This window comes from Gobio gobio (assembly GCF_949357685.1).
Source record: "Gobio gobio genome assembly, chromosome: 24".
NCBI classification, from domain to species: Eukaryota; Metazoa; Chordata; class Actinopteri; order Cypriniformes; family Gobionidae; genus Gobio; species Gobio gobio.
The window spans coordinates 36,192,816-36,210,231 of NC_137120.1; the positions used below are offsets into that span (position 1 = coordinate 36,192,816).

The following is a 17,416-nucleotide window of genomic DNA, read 5'->3' on the forward strand; positions in this document are numbered from 1 at the left end:
ACAAGCCTAGCCCAGGTGAGAAAAAGTAATGCAAAAGTAACGTAACGCATTACTTTTCTTAAAAAGTAACTCAATTGGTTACTTTTTAAGGGAGTAACGCAATATTGCTATCCATTACTTTTCAAAGTAACTTTCCCCAACACTGCTCATAGATATAACAATATTCAATATAAAAGTATTTAAAATGTTTGAAAAAAAAGTGTATTTATCAGCTACTAATTTTCTTGCATAAAGTATTTTTTCTTTAAATAAAATTAAAGGTTGGGTGAAATGCTGTTTCATGCAGAGTGAGCTTTTTACACTGTTAAAGACCTGGATTCCCATCCTAAACATGGACAAAGTAAAAAAAAAGTGTGCCAAAAATACTCCTTCCAGTTTCTCATAAGTTTCGGAAAGTTTTTTTCCGAGTTTATGGTCCAAAGTGACGTCAACAAGGGCGGAATGTCCTTGTACGGGCCGTACGGTGACTGCGCGTGACTAGGGCAAGAGAGCAAATGCAAGCCCATTAACACGCTGTGCTCGGCTTTATGCTGCGTTCACAACAAACGCGAAAAGAGCGTCAGGAGCGAGTGATTTCAATGTTAAGTCAATGGAAAGGCGTGTTGACGCGCGTCTGGAGGTCCTGCAGCGCGATAGACGCATTTCGTGCGGCACAATGGACGCGATTCCGCCTCATTCGCACATCCAGTTCGCGCGAATGACGCAAATTTGACGCGAATTGAGCGTCTTGCGCGAATGGTGCTTTTTGTGCATTCACGCGTTTGAAGCAAATTCGCGTCTGATGCCCGAGTTGAAAAAATTGAACTCTGGCGTCATTATACCAGAGCCTACTTGCTGCTGTCACGTGGTAAAGTGACGTGATGAGAAACCCCGCATAATTAAAAATACTACTATTGTGTCACAAAATGTAGTTTTGAGACTTTTTCAGGTGAGAATGTAGTTGTTTAAAGCTCAAATCTGTGGTTTATGTATAAAGAGAGCGCCTATTTAAAAAAATGATCTTGTGTTTTTGGAGTTGTGAGATCCAGGCGATCATCGGGCGCTCAGCGCTCATTAACCCCGGCGAGAGAAGCCTTTCCTCGGCTGGTCCTTCTGACGTTTGCCGCTGACTCTGATGTCCTGTAGTGGTTCATCTTGTGTGGCTCTAACGGGCGATCTTTGGTGTCATGAATCTACAATTTGTTGTCTGCCAACTCGTTTTGACTGAGGGCAAAGAGAAGTTTCATAACTTTATTTTTTAAGGATATTTAAATATACATGCGGTGAAGATAATGTAGTGCGTTGTCTGGACCACATTTGTGTGGCTATTAATGCTTAATATATATTTTTAATGAAAATGAAAAGGGCAGAGTGGTGTTTTATGACATATTTCTCCTGGAGCGTCTATTTCACTTCAAACACTCGATTTATACGCGCGTCCAATTCGCGAACGGATTCAAAATGTTCAAGCGTCCAACTAGACGCGGTAGACGCGATTTTGACGCTCTATTCGCGTTTGGTGTGAACGCAGCATAAGGGAAGTCATTGGCTTCGCTGCAGTCACAGGACTTCACAAAATCAACAATGTCACCAAATAAGTGTGTTTTTGGTTGTCAGGGCAAGACAACCCTGCGTTAATGGGACCATGGATGGAGTTTGTTTTTCCGGAACAGCAACGGAGTTGTGCAAGTTTTTAAAAAATTTTCCCTGAATTTTGCAGACGATGGTTTATAAACAAGCCCCAGTTCAACTCCGGATTTGTAGCTTGTCTAATGCTGAAAGATGGAGCGGTCCCACTGATTAAGGCTCACGGTCGTGCGTTAGAAGCAGGCGGTGAGTAAAACTGCTTCAAATGTCTGTGTGCTGTTAGCTATCGACTCGTTCATTCAAATGTGCTACAATTCCATTGTTTTTCTAAGTAAACATGCACTAGTCTGATGTGCAAAACCGTTCCGCTTGCTACTGCTAATATTAAAGGGGTCATGAACTGGCTTTTTAAAAAATGTTATACTGTTGTCTGAGGTTAGCTTATGACGTTTGTGTGGTTTTTACATTCAAAAACATCATAATGAATAAGTAATAGGCTATTTTCTGCCTTGGTTTTGAGGCTCTCTCAAGAAACGCTCAGATTTGATGGGTGTGCTGCACTGAAGACTTGGAAGTAAACGCCCACGACTAGGATTGGATAATATTTGCATATTTCATGAGCATCAGCTACAGTCTGTCCCAGGAATCGTCTGGGGGAAATGCTCTATCAAACAAACACTAAATCTCACACACACACACACACACACACACACACACACACACACACACACACACACACACACACACACACACACACACACACACACACACACACACACACACACACACACACACACACACACACACACACACACACACACACACACACACACTCACTCACTCACTCACTCACTCACTCACTCACTCATACACACACACACTAGCGCGGACACACACTCACTCGTGCGGACACACACACACACTCACTCGCGCGGACACACACACACTCACTCGTGCTGACACACACACACACACACACACTCACTCATACACACACACACACTAGCGCGGACACACACTCACTCACTCGCGCGGACACACACACACTCACTCGTGCTGACACACACACACACACACACACACACACACACACACACACACACACACACACACACACACACACACACACACACTCACTCACTCATGTGGACACACACACACACACACAAACTCACTCACTCGCGCGCACGCACACACTCACTCACTCACTTGCGCGGACACACCCACTCGCGAGGGCGGACACACACTCACTCACTCTCGCGGGCGGACACACACTCACTCACTCGCACGGACACACACACTCACTCACTCACTCGCTCGGACACACACACTCACTCACTCGCGCCTGGCCCATAGCGTTACAAGTCCGATCACGAGTGAACCAATTCAATAACACCTTCTCCACCCTGTGACAGCGTTCCAGGGTATGTAATCAATATATTTCAAACGATCTGTAATGTTATGCAAAACTAACACATATAAAAAACATGTTTTAGCCTACTCACATAAGTGTGTGTTCAGAAGGAAGATTATGCAGGGACGATCCTTAGCTGGGCGGGGCTACAGAAGCATATTTATCTGTAGAGGCGGCGTCTAGGTCCTATTATGTAAGAGGTCATATTCTGAGAGCTCTCGTTTTCTGGGCCTAGTGTCAATAAAAAAAGCTTTTCTTTGACTAACAAGGAAGTTTTCAGCTCTGAAACTTACAGGATATTCGTATATTACCATGACCGTTTATATATCAAAAGCTCAAGGGAAAGTTGATTTCTCAGTTCATCGCCCCTTTAAATCGCATACAATAGTCCATAAACCAAAAAAAACAAATCATGTTTAGCTCCGCCCACACGATACGCCTCCAGCCGCTCGTTTTTTTCCGGAGAGACTCGGGACAGCCTATCTTTCTTCTATAAATATAATAAAAGTAAAGACTTTTCGGAGATATGAAGGATGCAATACTACTCTACATGAGATTGACTGAAACTGAGTGTTTCAACCCCCCTTTAAGGATCAGGAAATTAAGAATATCAAAGAGTGTAGTTAAGTCTCTTCTACGTGTAGAAACCTGATTATTGGTTTGTTGGTAACCCCACACACCTGCTGTTTGCAGACACTGGTATTTGTTTGTGATCTTCCGTTTGAAGGATCTGAAGCGTTTGTGCTTTTTTTTTTAATGAAGGATCTGATGTGTTTATGCTGCCTGTTTTGTCTGCTCTGTCTAACACCGTTGTCTGCACAAAACACAGTATCTACAATGAATCTCGGATTCAGAACAGCAAGTCAAGAGGCACGTAAAGGGCCTTTCAATGCATTAAGAGTCTGAAAAGGTCTGCCATTGTTCAAAGCAGGGAGCAATGTACTTGCTATTTTAAAAGGATCTTTTCAGGTAGGCCGTAAACCGATCCTGGGCCTTTCCTGGCCAGGGTGTGCCTGGGCATCTCTGATTTACCTAAGGGACCAGACGGCCGTGCATGGGGCCGCTGAGGGAGGAGGGGCGGAGAAAAGGAGGCAGCTGGTTACTGGTTGCAAAGGATGAATGGATGAAAGAGGAGAAGGCTGAGAAATTACAAACAAAGGTGCTGACGAAGGTTACTACAACACTGCTTGTGTTGATCATGCATCCTCAAACCCGTTGACCTGAGGTAATTTATAAGACAGAACATTACAAAAAAGTGTTTAAACACAATAAACGTTCCAACTGCATGTACACTTGACAACTTGACAAGTGGTACTTAGGATAACAGTTGGGATAACACAGTTCTCTGGCACAAGTTAAAAGCAAAACGATAAAGTAGTTCAGGACAGATGCCAGAACGCCTACAGTGTCATACAGTGAACCATCAGAAATAAAAACGGGACATAAACAGCTGGCAACTCCCCTTAGTGTAAGTCCTCTGAAAATATCGCCTTGAGAAATAAACATCCTCATGTGTCATCATCATTTTTTGACTATTAATTACACTACATCCTCATTTGTCTTGCTAAGGCTAGTACACACACACACACACACACACACACACACACACACACACACACACACACACACACACACACACACACACACACACACACACACACACACACACACACACACACACACACACACACACACACACACACACACACACACACACACACACACACACACACACACACACACACATACAAACAGTGTTTTGCAAGTTACTTCCAAACTGTAATACATTATAGATTACTTGTGACTGTTTTTTAAAAGTAATTCTTTATAGGGCTGGGCAAAAAATTAGATTTTTCGATTAATCGGTTTTTAAAATGTGGTCGATTCAAAATCGATTCTCAAGGCCAAGAATCGATTTTCCGCCCCCCCGGGGGTTTCCAGTCGATCCTGCCCGGTATCTCATATATGCTTGTCTTTAAGATAAAATCGAATGGCAGTCGCATCTAAGGAAGGCACGCAAATAACAGAGATAGTGACGAAATATAATGCATCATCCGGGACATGAATCAAAGCTCAGACGCCCCTGGAGGAAAAAGCCTCCATAAAAACGGACAGAGTCTGACTGACGGTCGGCTAAATCGTAAGAAATGCTTGTCCTTTACTGAAAATTGCTGAAAATCATCCAATATCCTTTTTATGTTTTAGAATAAGTGTATCAAAATATCCATAAAAACTAAATTGTATTGTATTTAACATAATTGTATGCATTTGAAATATAGAGATGGGTTCTGTTTTAACGTACCCAAGTGTACCTAAAATAAAAAGAGTTTAATATACAGGTTTGTGGCTCTTAATTTCTTTTTAATTACCGGTACCCACTTGTAAACTCATGTTCCCTGTTCTTTTTCATAAATATAGTAGGCTATTTGAATTAAATCTATATTCATTGAGTTGAATCGAGAATCGAGAATCGAATCGATTTGAGAGCTTGCGAATCGAAATCGAATCGAATCGGAACGTCTGAATCGATACCCAGCCCTAATTCTTTACATTACAATATTACTGTCTCAGAATTGTAATGCGTTACATATTACTTTTGAGTTACTTTCCCCAAAATAACTACAGAAGTAGAACTTAACATAAAATGACAAAATGTAGGCTACTACAGAGCATTTTACATCCAGTAGAAGGCGATATGATGTAGCATAATGACTGTGGGCTATCCAGGCAACTATATAGCATATAATTGGCAAAGTGAAGGCTCAAGACAATGCAAGAAAGTATAACAGACAGAATCACAAACAATCCAAGTCTGTTAAAAGTATGGTAGAGGTAAAGTGATTATCTGGCAATATCTGGGAATAGCTTGGGTCTATTCATATTAGACACAACAGAACTGTATGTACACTCTAATGCCATGACAAGATGCACATTTGTTCTTTTCTTATATTGTTGTCATTATTTTATTCTCTTTAAATTCAAGAGGTTCACACTTCACAACACAAATCCATCATGCACAAAGTGCAAGAGATGTTATTTTTTCTATTTTGCGACGTTGATAGTTCTTTCGGTTTTAGACAAAGTTAGGGTGACCAAACATCCATGGGCGTCGGAAGCAAAAAAAATGTGGGTGGGTCCTCTCTCAGAACATTTTTACTGGAGTAGATGCCATTTACATTAAGTACAAATGTATCGCCTTGTTTGCTAAACATCTGGTTGGACAAGACAAGTTTACGGAAATCACCATATCTTTGACAATGGTTATAGTGTAGGGGTAAGACGCATGATATCAAGTTTTGACGCAAATCGACCTGCGGTTCGAATCCGCCTTTTGCTGAACTAACTCTACTCCCTTTTCCAATCACATATCAGATCGGAAAGGCATTTATTTTCAATAGAAATGAAGAAAATATTAGAAAAGTGGAAATAAAGTGTCTAACGTGTTTAATAATAAGTGTTTGGTGGTTAGGGGTAGGTAAACAGACATGTGCTGGATTAGGACGATAAAAGTGAGTGGGTCCAATATAATTGATCGTAAAAGTGATATTGGTGACACATGCAATGGTTCCGACCGATATCCATAATAAAGGATAGATGTCTTACGGCGGAGTCTCTACCGTCATCACCGGCGGCCATCTTGTCACAGGAAGGGCTCTGTGGTACCTGATGATCTGCATGAACACAAATACTTTTATCTCACTGAAATCTTGACGGATTTACAAATGGTTTGGTTTCTTATAAACGTTATTAACGTGGCTATAATTATGGACGCTTGAACAAATTATGAATAATTTTTCATAAGTATGCAGTGTCATAACTACATCTCTGACGTTTATAACAAACCAAACAGTTTGAAAATCGGTAGAAAATTTATCACGTTTTGGTTATTTAAAAAAAGGGAAAGCACCCTTGAAAACGTGAGCGAGCTGCCTGTGACAAGATGGCCGCCAGGTGCGGACGTCGACCTCCATTGGCCAGCAGCGCGTACGAGACATCTAGCCTTTATTATGGATATCTATGTTTCCGACGCCCATGCAAACATCCTGTTTTCCCAGGACATGTCCTGTTTTCAAGTCCTGTCCTGGCCCTAATATAACAATTTGTTATCCATACAGAGGAGGCATACTTTAAATGTATTGAAATTAATAAGGAATCTTTGAGTAAACTTCAAGTTTCATTTGAGTGTCTCTTTGCCGTGCCGAGTGTCCTGGTTTTCCAGGACCAAAATATGGTCACCCTAGACAAAGGTATTAGCTCTAGCCCTTATCTCTAACACAAATTGAAGTAATGCGCGAAATTTGAAGTCCATCTCGCGAATGTACAGTCTTCTTCTGCCATCTTCATCCAGCCTTGTTTACTTTTGTTTGGTTCCGCAGTTTGAGACTCCGCTGACTGCGCGCGCGCCTCGTTCGTTTGGGAAGGTGTTTATAGCCTACTCGACGCACTCGCCGCTGTATATTCTTTGAAATGACAGAGCCTTTAAAGGGTTAGCTCACCCAAAAATGAAAATTCTGTCATTAATTACTTACCCTCATGTCGTTCGACACCCGTCAGACCTCCGTTCATCTTCGGAACAGAAATGAAGATATTTTAGTTGAAATCTGAAGGCTCTGAAAGGCCTCCATTGGCACAATGGCACGGTTCTCTCTCAAGACCCTTAAAAGACACTAAAGACGTCGTTACAAAGTCCATCTCACTAGTTCTACAATAACTTTATGAATCGGCGAGAATAGTTTTTGTGCGCAAAAAAACCCTATATAACGACTTACATAGTGATGACGATTTCAAAACAAGGCATCATGAAGCTTCGAAGCGTGATGAATCAGCGAGTCGAATCAGCGGTTTGAATCGCCAAATTTCAGCAGTTTGGCGGTTTGACACGCGATCCGAATCATCATTCGGCTCACTGATTCATAACGCTTCGAAGCTTCATGATGCCGTGTTTTGAAATCGTCATCACTATGTAAGTCGTTATTTAGGGGTTTTTTTGCGCACAAAAACTATTGTCGCCGATTCATAAAGTTATTGTAGAACCACTGTAGTGAGATGGACTTTGTAACGACGTCTTTAGTACCTTTTATGGGTCTTGAGAGTGAACCGTGCCATTGTTCCAATGGAGGCCTTTCAGAGCCATCAGATTTCAACTAAAATATCTTAATTTGTGTTCCGAAGATGAACGGAGGTCTTACGGGTGTCGAACGACATGAGGGTAAGTAATTAATGACAGAATTTTCATTTTTGGGTGAACTAACCCTTTAAGCCTTCTTTAGCCGCTGTTCCACTGGCCAGCCAGCGCGAGCACAGAGGCCGAAATCAATGCTCGCGGCACTCCTGTAAAACCCACACTAAACACGCCTTCACTGGACTATATGTCGCACAATACAAAGGTACACCAGCAAGAGGGAGATGAATGAAATAAATCGCTATACAAATATATCAGAAGCTGTCATTTTGTCTTTATTTACAAATGTGGACACCACACGCGGCTACTGACTGACCATGAACAGGTAACTTACTTTTTTTCCCCATTCATTTAATGCCTTGCTGTTTTTTGTTTTTGTCTTTTTTGAACAATTACATTTTGGGCTAAAATGAGCGTTACTGAACATGTACCGAGTAAAATATTACTGAAAATTGATTAGTAATGCCTTACACCAGGGGTTTTCAAATGTTATGATGCAAGGACCCCCAAATATGATTAATCTTTTATGAACGACCCCCTACCTAAAATCCATCTAAATATTTTTATGTATGAAAAAACTTTAAAACTGTCTGATAAATAGCAAGTGTGACATTATAAATACAACATATTGTTTCCAAACTTAATTGGGCTATTGAACATGTTCTACTTCAGGTTTATACATCCAACATTAAAGGGATAGTTCACCCAAAAATGACATTTCTGTCATCATTTACTCGCACTCACGTTGTCCCAAACCTGTATGAGTTTCTTTGTTCTGCTGAACACAAAAGAAGATATTTTGAAGAATGTTTGTAACAAAGCAGATAGAGCAACCATTGACTACCATAGTATTTTTTCCCCTACTTTGGTAATCAATGGTTGCTCTATCTGCTTGGTTACAAACATTCTTCAAAATATCTTCTTTTGTGTTCAGCAGAACAAAGAAACTCATACAGGTTTGGAACAACTTAAGGGTGAGTAAATGATGACAGAATTTTCATTTTTGGGTGAACTATCCCTTTAATGTTGGATGTATAAACCTGAAGTAGAACATGTTCAATTAAAAATTATTTGTATAAGCAACTTTTAGAACAAATGTATGTAAGCAGCTTACGTACAAGATACTGATCTCATCAGATCTCATCCTGTACAAGATAGAGTGTACTATAGTGAGAAAAACTCACCAGAAAGATCCAAAACAAACACATACAATTCTGGTAAGTATGTATACAGCAAGAAAGGAGAGAAACATTTAGAAATGAAACAGTTAGAATGTTCAGTAGACTTTATCCATTTTTGCTTTGTCTTTTCTGGGGACCCCTTAGAACCTCCTGGAGGACCCCAGTTTGAAAACCCCTGCCTTACACTACTGCGTTACAGCAAAAAGTAATATGTTACTGTAATACATTACTTTTGTAACGCGTACTCCCAACACTGTATACAAATATACAAATTGTAATCGGTTACTGATTACAAATTACATGACAAAATTGTTGTTAGTAACGTAATCCATTACATTACATATTGAAAGTAATATAATCTGACTACTTTTGGATTACTTTTAGATTACTTATGGCCTACATAAAAAAAAAAAAAGGTTCTATATGGCACCAAAAATGGTTCTTGGCTCGTAATCATAGGGGAACCTTTTTTAGTGCTATATAGCACGAATTTTGGTGCTTCAGTGGTTCTTCAGCGGTTCTTCAGAGGTTCTTCACCGGTTCTTTGACTAAGGTGCTATATAGCACCTCTGAAGAACCGCTGAAGAACCACTGAAGCACCAAAATTGGTGCTATATAGCACTAAAAAAGGTTCCCCTATGATTACGAGCCAAGAACCATTTTTGGTGCCATATAGAACCTTTTTTTTTAGAGTGTAATTTGTTTATCACATCGATTTGAGTACAATATTCTTGTACCATATTAATATAAATGTACAAAGAGAAAAAGAACGGAATATATTTTCTGTTAACAACATGAAGTGCATTAAATACGTCAGGGTTTCCCAGACTGGGGTTTGTGATGGAACTGCAGGGGGTTTGTGAGTTTAATGAAAAGCTATTAAGTAATTAAATCATAAACGTTTTTAATTTAAAAATAAAGCACTAATAAATTTGTTTTCAGTTTGCCTGAATGTCATGTGACCATTAACCAACATCAGAAGACTGTGAACTTAATTGTATTATTATTATTATTGACTAGTTAATTGTATTATTGACGTAATTTACATATTAAAATCTCAGGGGGTACTTCAAGTAAATATAATGGGTCAAAGAAATTTCAGCTGACAAAAAAGTTGGAGAATCTCAGCATTGCATGTAAATATGAAATGATGTGAATTTGTACATTTGAATGTTTGAAAGACAAAAGACATTAATGCATGGTTAAATAACTCACTATAACGGAGTGGTAATTCAAATAATAATTCATGTGTTAATCAAAAGTTGATTAGATATGCATTGTTGCAATGTTAAGAAAATATACAGGCGATCAGGCATAACATTACGTCCTAATATTGTGTTGGTCCCCCTTTTGCTGCCAAAACAGCCCTGACCCGTCGAGGCATGGACTCCACTAGACCCCTGAAGGTGTGCTGTGGTATCTGGCACCAAGATGTTAGCAGCAGATCCTTTAAGTCCTGTAAGTTGCGAGGTGGGGCCTCCATGGATCGGACTTGTTTGTTCCGCACATTCCACAGATGCTCGATTGGATTGAGATCTGGGGAATTTGGAGGCCAAGTCAACACCTCAATCTCGCTGTTGTGCTCTTCAAACCATTCCTGAACCATTTTTGCTTTGTGGCGGCGCATTATCTGCTGAAAGAGCCACAGCCACCAGGGAATACCGTTTCCAAGGGTGAACATGGTCTGCAACAATGCTTAGGTAGGTGGTACGTGTCAAAGTAACATCCACATGGATGGCAGGACCCAAGGTCTCCCAGCAGAACATTGCCCAAAGCATCACTGTCTCCGCTGGCTTGCCTTCTTCCCATAGTGCACCTGATGCCATGTGTTCCCCAGGTAAGCAACGCACACACACCTGGCCATCCACGTAATGTAAAAGAAAACGTGATTCATCAGACCAGGCCACCTTCTTCCATTGCCCCGTGGTCCAGTTCTGATGCTCACGTGCCACTGTTGGTGCTTTCGGCGGTGGACAGGGGTCAGCATGGGCACCCTGACTGATCTGCGGCTGTGCCGCCCCATACACAACAAACTGTGATGCTCTGTGTATTCTGACATCTTTCTATCAGAACCAGCATCAACTTCTTTAGCAGTTTGAGCTCCAGTAGCTCGTCTGTTTGATCGGACCACTCGTGCCAGCCTTCGCCCCCCACGTGCATCAATGAGCCTCGGCCGCCCATGACCCTGTCACCGGTTCTCCACTGTTTCTTCCTTGGAGCACTTTTGATAGACACTGACCACTGCAGACCGGGAACACCCCACAAGAGCTGCAGTTTTGGAGATGCTCTGACCCAGTTGTCTAGCATCACAATCTGGCCCTTGCCAAGCTCGTCCATAAAATGATAAAATTTGCTATTTTGTTTTAATATTGATGTTGTTGTTGGTTGTGATGGAAATTATGTCAACAGTCATAAACATTTTTTTCCTCACAATAAATATAGCAGACGCTTTTATCCAAAGCGACTTACAAATGAGAGCAAAAGAAGCAACTAGAACAGTCAAGGGCAACAGTATGCAAGTGCTGTAACAAGTCTCAGTTAATCTAGCACAGAACACACAGGACAGTGTGACAGTGTTTTTTTTTTTAAATAAATAAATTAGACAGACAGGAAATGAATGGAATGATAAGTGCTATTCTTGATTGGTCAGGTGCTGCTGGAAGAGATGTGTCTTTAGGTGTTTCTTGAAAATGGCTACAGACTCGGCCGCACGAATTGAGATTGACCAGGTGGGAACGGTCAACAAAACGGTTGACAAAAAACGGAAATCAGTAAAAAACCAATCAGTTAAAAACTATTATAATTATTGTTTTAACATCTTTATTTAATAAAACCATGATTAGAAAATAATTGACTTGTTTCCAAATCAGCTTTGCCTCTTCTTATTTTTTGTGTGCTATTGATTCGTGTCTTTCTTATGTTCTTTAATGCACCTTCTATAAACATTATTAATACTCGCAGAGAGGCTGAGTTTGGCTTCAAAAAGAAGTTTTCAACAGGAAATTCGTTTTATTTGCACATTTGCAGCCGTAGCCTACACTTTATCTTATCTGTCCCCATCGGAGCGTCACTGCGGAAAGGGGGCGGGGCGTAAAAAAAAGTTTGCGAAGCCCAAAAGGGAATGAGTGACAGTTCATCCATCCTCCGCTTTGACAGAGCAATGGGGCATCAGGCAGGGTCCGCGCGGAATCACCACATGGACACTTTCACGGAATAACAATGAATTTAAAATACATATTCCAGCCCACACAGGGACTCTCAGTTTCATTATTAATTTTAAAAATCAGACCTTTTTTTGTGCGCCATGCAGTCTGAATGCGCCCATATGCCGCCGATTGTACTTGAACTACTTTAATATGTGGCCAAAAGTTGACCAAGGACTTTAGAAGATGATCTTAAGGAGGCTGTTTCACGCACTGCCTGTCTTCGCTCTGACCCTGGTCGTCCTGGTTTTGCTGGATTTGCAGCTGCGCACCCGGAGTGACCAAAAACCCACTGCGCCTTTTGCACGCGAAAGAACAGCATCCATATCAAGGACAGCGGCTGGAAACCAACACAGAGATGTTGATACTGAAAAACAGAAGGGGAAACGTCAGATATGGAGGGAGATGAAGCCACAGCCACCGTTAGAGCTCACTGACATCTTCATTGCCGTGAAAACCACCGGCCGGTTCCACAAGAGCCGCCTTGCTCTTCTTCTGGAGACCTGGATCTCCAGGACTAAAGACCACGTGAGTGTTCCTCGACTAGGAGCTATTAAATACTCAACACATATATGCATATTTAATGTAAGGAACTCCACACTGATCAACCAGTGTTGTACCCCTCACACTCAAAAAAAATGCTGGGTTAAAAATAACCCAAGTTGGGCTGAAAACGGACTAACCCAGCGATTGGGTTGTTTTAAGCAAACATTTAACCCAACCGCTGGGTTAAAACAACCCAATTGCTGGGTTGGTCCATTTTCAACCCAACTTGGGTTATTTTGAACCCCGCATTTTTTACAGTGCAGTGTTTATGATAGTTCATATGTCTAAATCATATGATTTGAGATACAAACTCACACAAAACTACGTCACATGACGTCTGGCAGATGTGTGCACATCCGGTGGCATCAGCTAGAGAGTGTGTGCAAAGGTCCCGGTGAAAGCACAGGTGCAAAACCTCAAAACTTGCATGGTGCCAAAACCAGACAGTTATGTGGCACCTATGAACATTACATTTCCAACCCACTTTATTCTATTTGTTTGCTGAACGGTGATTGAAGCCATTTTTCACAATCAGGGATGAGGCGATTTTATTAACGTTGGCACCATGCCGCAAAAGATTGGCCCACAAATGGGTGCATGATCTATATTAATACGCAGCGATCTGCCCCATTTCCTGTTTCGTCCGCCCTGTGCTCGTTTATAGACTGAGCACTTCCTCTGTGTTCTCTAATTCTGCAGTAGCCTTGTCACGAAGGCTTGAGATGGACTTTTAGGTCCTCTTTTTGCCACAAGAAGCAGAACTCGCTGCTGTGACCTTTGGAAGATAAACTAATGAAGATAACTGACTGAGTCAAGCCACTGCCTCACCGACTGTCTTATAATGCAATGGATTTGGTGTGGCGGTGAATTGAAGACATTTTAAACCTCAAATCTAGATACTGTAGATTCTGAAAGCCTCTCTGACTGACAGATCTAAAAGACCGGACCAAGTGTGTGGTTACGACACACAGCATGTGACTCTCATCCAAAAGACCTGTGACGTCATGGGCTCGTTTCACTACAAAATACAAAGAAAAAAGTACAAAATTATATTTTTGCATAAAGGAAGGTTTATTAAAATGGTATGCACAGTGACAACTTTTTAAACAATATATATATATTTTAAATATTCTAATAAAATATCCCCCACCCCCAATAATCAATAACCATCAAGGTTTTTTTTTTGTTGCAATTATTCTTAATAAATTTTTTTGTAATACATTTTTTTTAAATTATATATAGGCCAGTAATATATAAATGATATTTTAAAATAACACTAACACTACTAATACTAGAATACTAATATTAAATAATAATACACATTTTATATTCTATTAAACATAGTTAACCTATTTTTATAATAATAATTTGTATTGTGCACACGGCAATAACAACAACAACAACAACAATAATATTATTAATAATTGTTATTATGTGATTAATAATACAAATTTATATTAAATTAAATATATTATTTACTAATTATTAATAATTTTAAATAATAATACAACTTTCATATTCTATTAAATATAGTTAACCTATTTTTATAATAATAATAATAAATTGTATTGTGGCATTATTAATCACACGGTAATAATAACAACACCAACAACAACCATATTATTAATAATTGTTATTATGTGATTAATAATACAAATTTATATTAAATTAAATATATTATTTACTTATTATTAATAATTTTAAATAATAATACAACTTTCATATTCTATTAAATATAGTATTAGCATATTATAATAATGATGATGATAATATTTAGTATTGTGGTATTATTAATCACATAATAATAATAATAATAATAATAATAATAATAATAATAATAATAATAATAATAATAATAATAATAATAATAATAATAATAATAATATGAATTACTATTGTGTGATTAATAATGTCACAATACAAAAAAATATATTACATTATTATGTAAATGTAATATTTACCTATTGTATGACAACAACAATACAAATAATAATAATAATAATTATTATTATTTGTATTGGTATTATTAATCACATAATAATAACAGTATTTATAATATATTATATTAATAATTGTTATTATGTGATTAATCATACAACTTTTATATTAAATTAAAAATTAAATTAAATACATTATAATTATTAATCATTTAATTATTCTTATTAATATTATTAATATGTGATTAATAATGTCACAATACAAATAATGTAATACTTTACATATATATATATATATATATATATATATATATATATATATATATATATATATATATATATATATATATATATATATATATGTATATATATATATATATATATATATATATATATATATATATATATATATATATATATATATATATATATATATATATATATATATATATATATATATATATATATATACAGTGAGGAAAATAAGTATTTGAACACCCTGCTATTTTGCAAGTTCTCCCAATTAGAAATCATGGAGGGGTCTGAAATTGTCATCGTAGGTGCATGTCCACTGTGAGAGACATAATCTAAAAAAAAATCCAGAAATCACAATGTATGTATTTTTTACTATTTATTTGTATGATACAGCGGCAAATAAGTATTTGAACACCTGTCTATCAGCTAGAATTCTGGCCCTCAAAGACCTGTTAGTCTGCCTTTAAAATGTCCACCTCCACTCCATTTATTATCCTAAATTAGATGCACCTGTTTGAGGTCGTTAGCTGCATAATGACACCTGTCCACCCCATACAATCAGTAAGAATCCAACTACTAACATGGCCAAGACCAAAGAGCTGTTCAAAGACACTAGAGATGAACACAGTTATCCCAGTAACTGAGCAGATTGTGAAATACTCAGACCGGCCCGTCTGGCACCAACCATGCCACGCTGAAAATTGCTTAAATCACCTTTCTTTCCCATTCTGACATTCAGTTTGGAGTTCAGGAGATTGTCTTGACCAGGACCACACCCCTAAATGCATTGAAGCAACTGCCATGTGATTGGTTGATTAGATAATTGCATTAATGAGAAATTGAACAGGTGTTCCTAATAATCCTTTAGGTGGGTGTTTGCGTGTATATATATATATATATATATATATATATATGTTAAATTCTAATTCATGCATTGGGATATAGTGGTTTGATACACTGGCCGGTACGTAATATGATTTAACACCCAGTTCTGCTGTTCCTTGGACCTGGTTGACACTTAAATGAATGTTACAGGAGATAAAATGTTTATGAGTGAAGGTCTGGTCCCTTGTGAAAGTAAGACATAATTATTGGTCTTTACTTGTAGGCCTACTTGGCAAAAAGCAAAATTTGACAGATTTATTTGAAAAAAGTCAAACCGAATGAATAAGTTTTAAACGCCCCCCTTAATGGACATCCATTTAAACCGTAAATTATTAGATTTGACTGTGGCCTGCTGTAACATGACATTAAGAAGCAGAACAAAGCCAGACTGACGTACTAACACATGCTTACACACACACACACACACACACACACACACACACACACACTCATACGAACTTGTGGTTTGGCAGGCGCTAACAACATGAGCAGTACTTTGGGAAGATGTTAGTGATTGGACTTGCCGAGCGTTATCTCTGAGTGGCTTGTCAAAACGAATTCCCAACGTGCAACTCAGGATGTAACACTTTCAAAGGAGCAGCCGTCACTCTAAATATAAGATGACAAGTGCAAAATAGGGGCGCTGCTGATCCAAATACTTGTACGATCAAAGAGAACGTGTGCAAAAGGCTCGGGGCTGAAATTACTCTTGTGTGGCATACTAATTTGGTTTTATGTGGAAGAACTCAAACATTCAATCTGAAAGTCTGAAGCTGGAGGGGTTTGACGTTGAGGGTTTTTTGGCCCTCGAACACAACAATTCGAAAAAATTCCCTGCTTCTGCTTTATTGGTCCTGTTTTGAATATGAGAGAATGGTGACCGATGAGGAAGTGTGTGTTCATCTCAAGTTTGAAGATTCAGCTTTTCCTTTCCCTCTGAGGCCGTTTACACAACACCATTTACAACCAAAAACGGGAAACGTTTTATGCGTTTTAGATGTTCGTTTATGCGACAACAGCGTTTTGGGGGCCTGAAAATTTTTGAAGGAAATTTTTTTCCTGAATTTTTTTTTTCTTGTAGGCAAGGTTTATAATCACTGAGATCCCAATGTGAGGTAGTTAGAGAAAATTTTGATTTCCATGATCTACATATGTGCATTTTAAGATGTTCTGAACGCCAAAAAATGAGATAACAATAGCTTGAAAACCATGTCAGTGGGCAGATATGACTGATTAAGTTTTTTCCA

General features: G+C 38.8%; 1 protein-coding gene across 1 annotated transcript in view; it reads left to right on the top strand.

Moving 5' to 3' along the window:
- Positions 1-10,667: 10,667 nt before the first annotated feature.
- Positions 10,668-17,416, top strand: part of mfng (MFNG O-fucosylpeptide 3-beta-N-acetylglucosaminyltransferase) — a 33,650-nt gene continuing 26,901 nt past the window's right edge. The window contains exon 1 of the mRNA XM_079808617.1: positions 10,668-13,074. Coding sequence (XP_079664743.1) covers positions 12,733-13,074 — 342 coding nt within the window. The 5' untranslated portion in view covers positions 10,668-12,732. The remainder of the gene's footprint in view (positions 13,075-17,416) is intronic.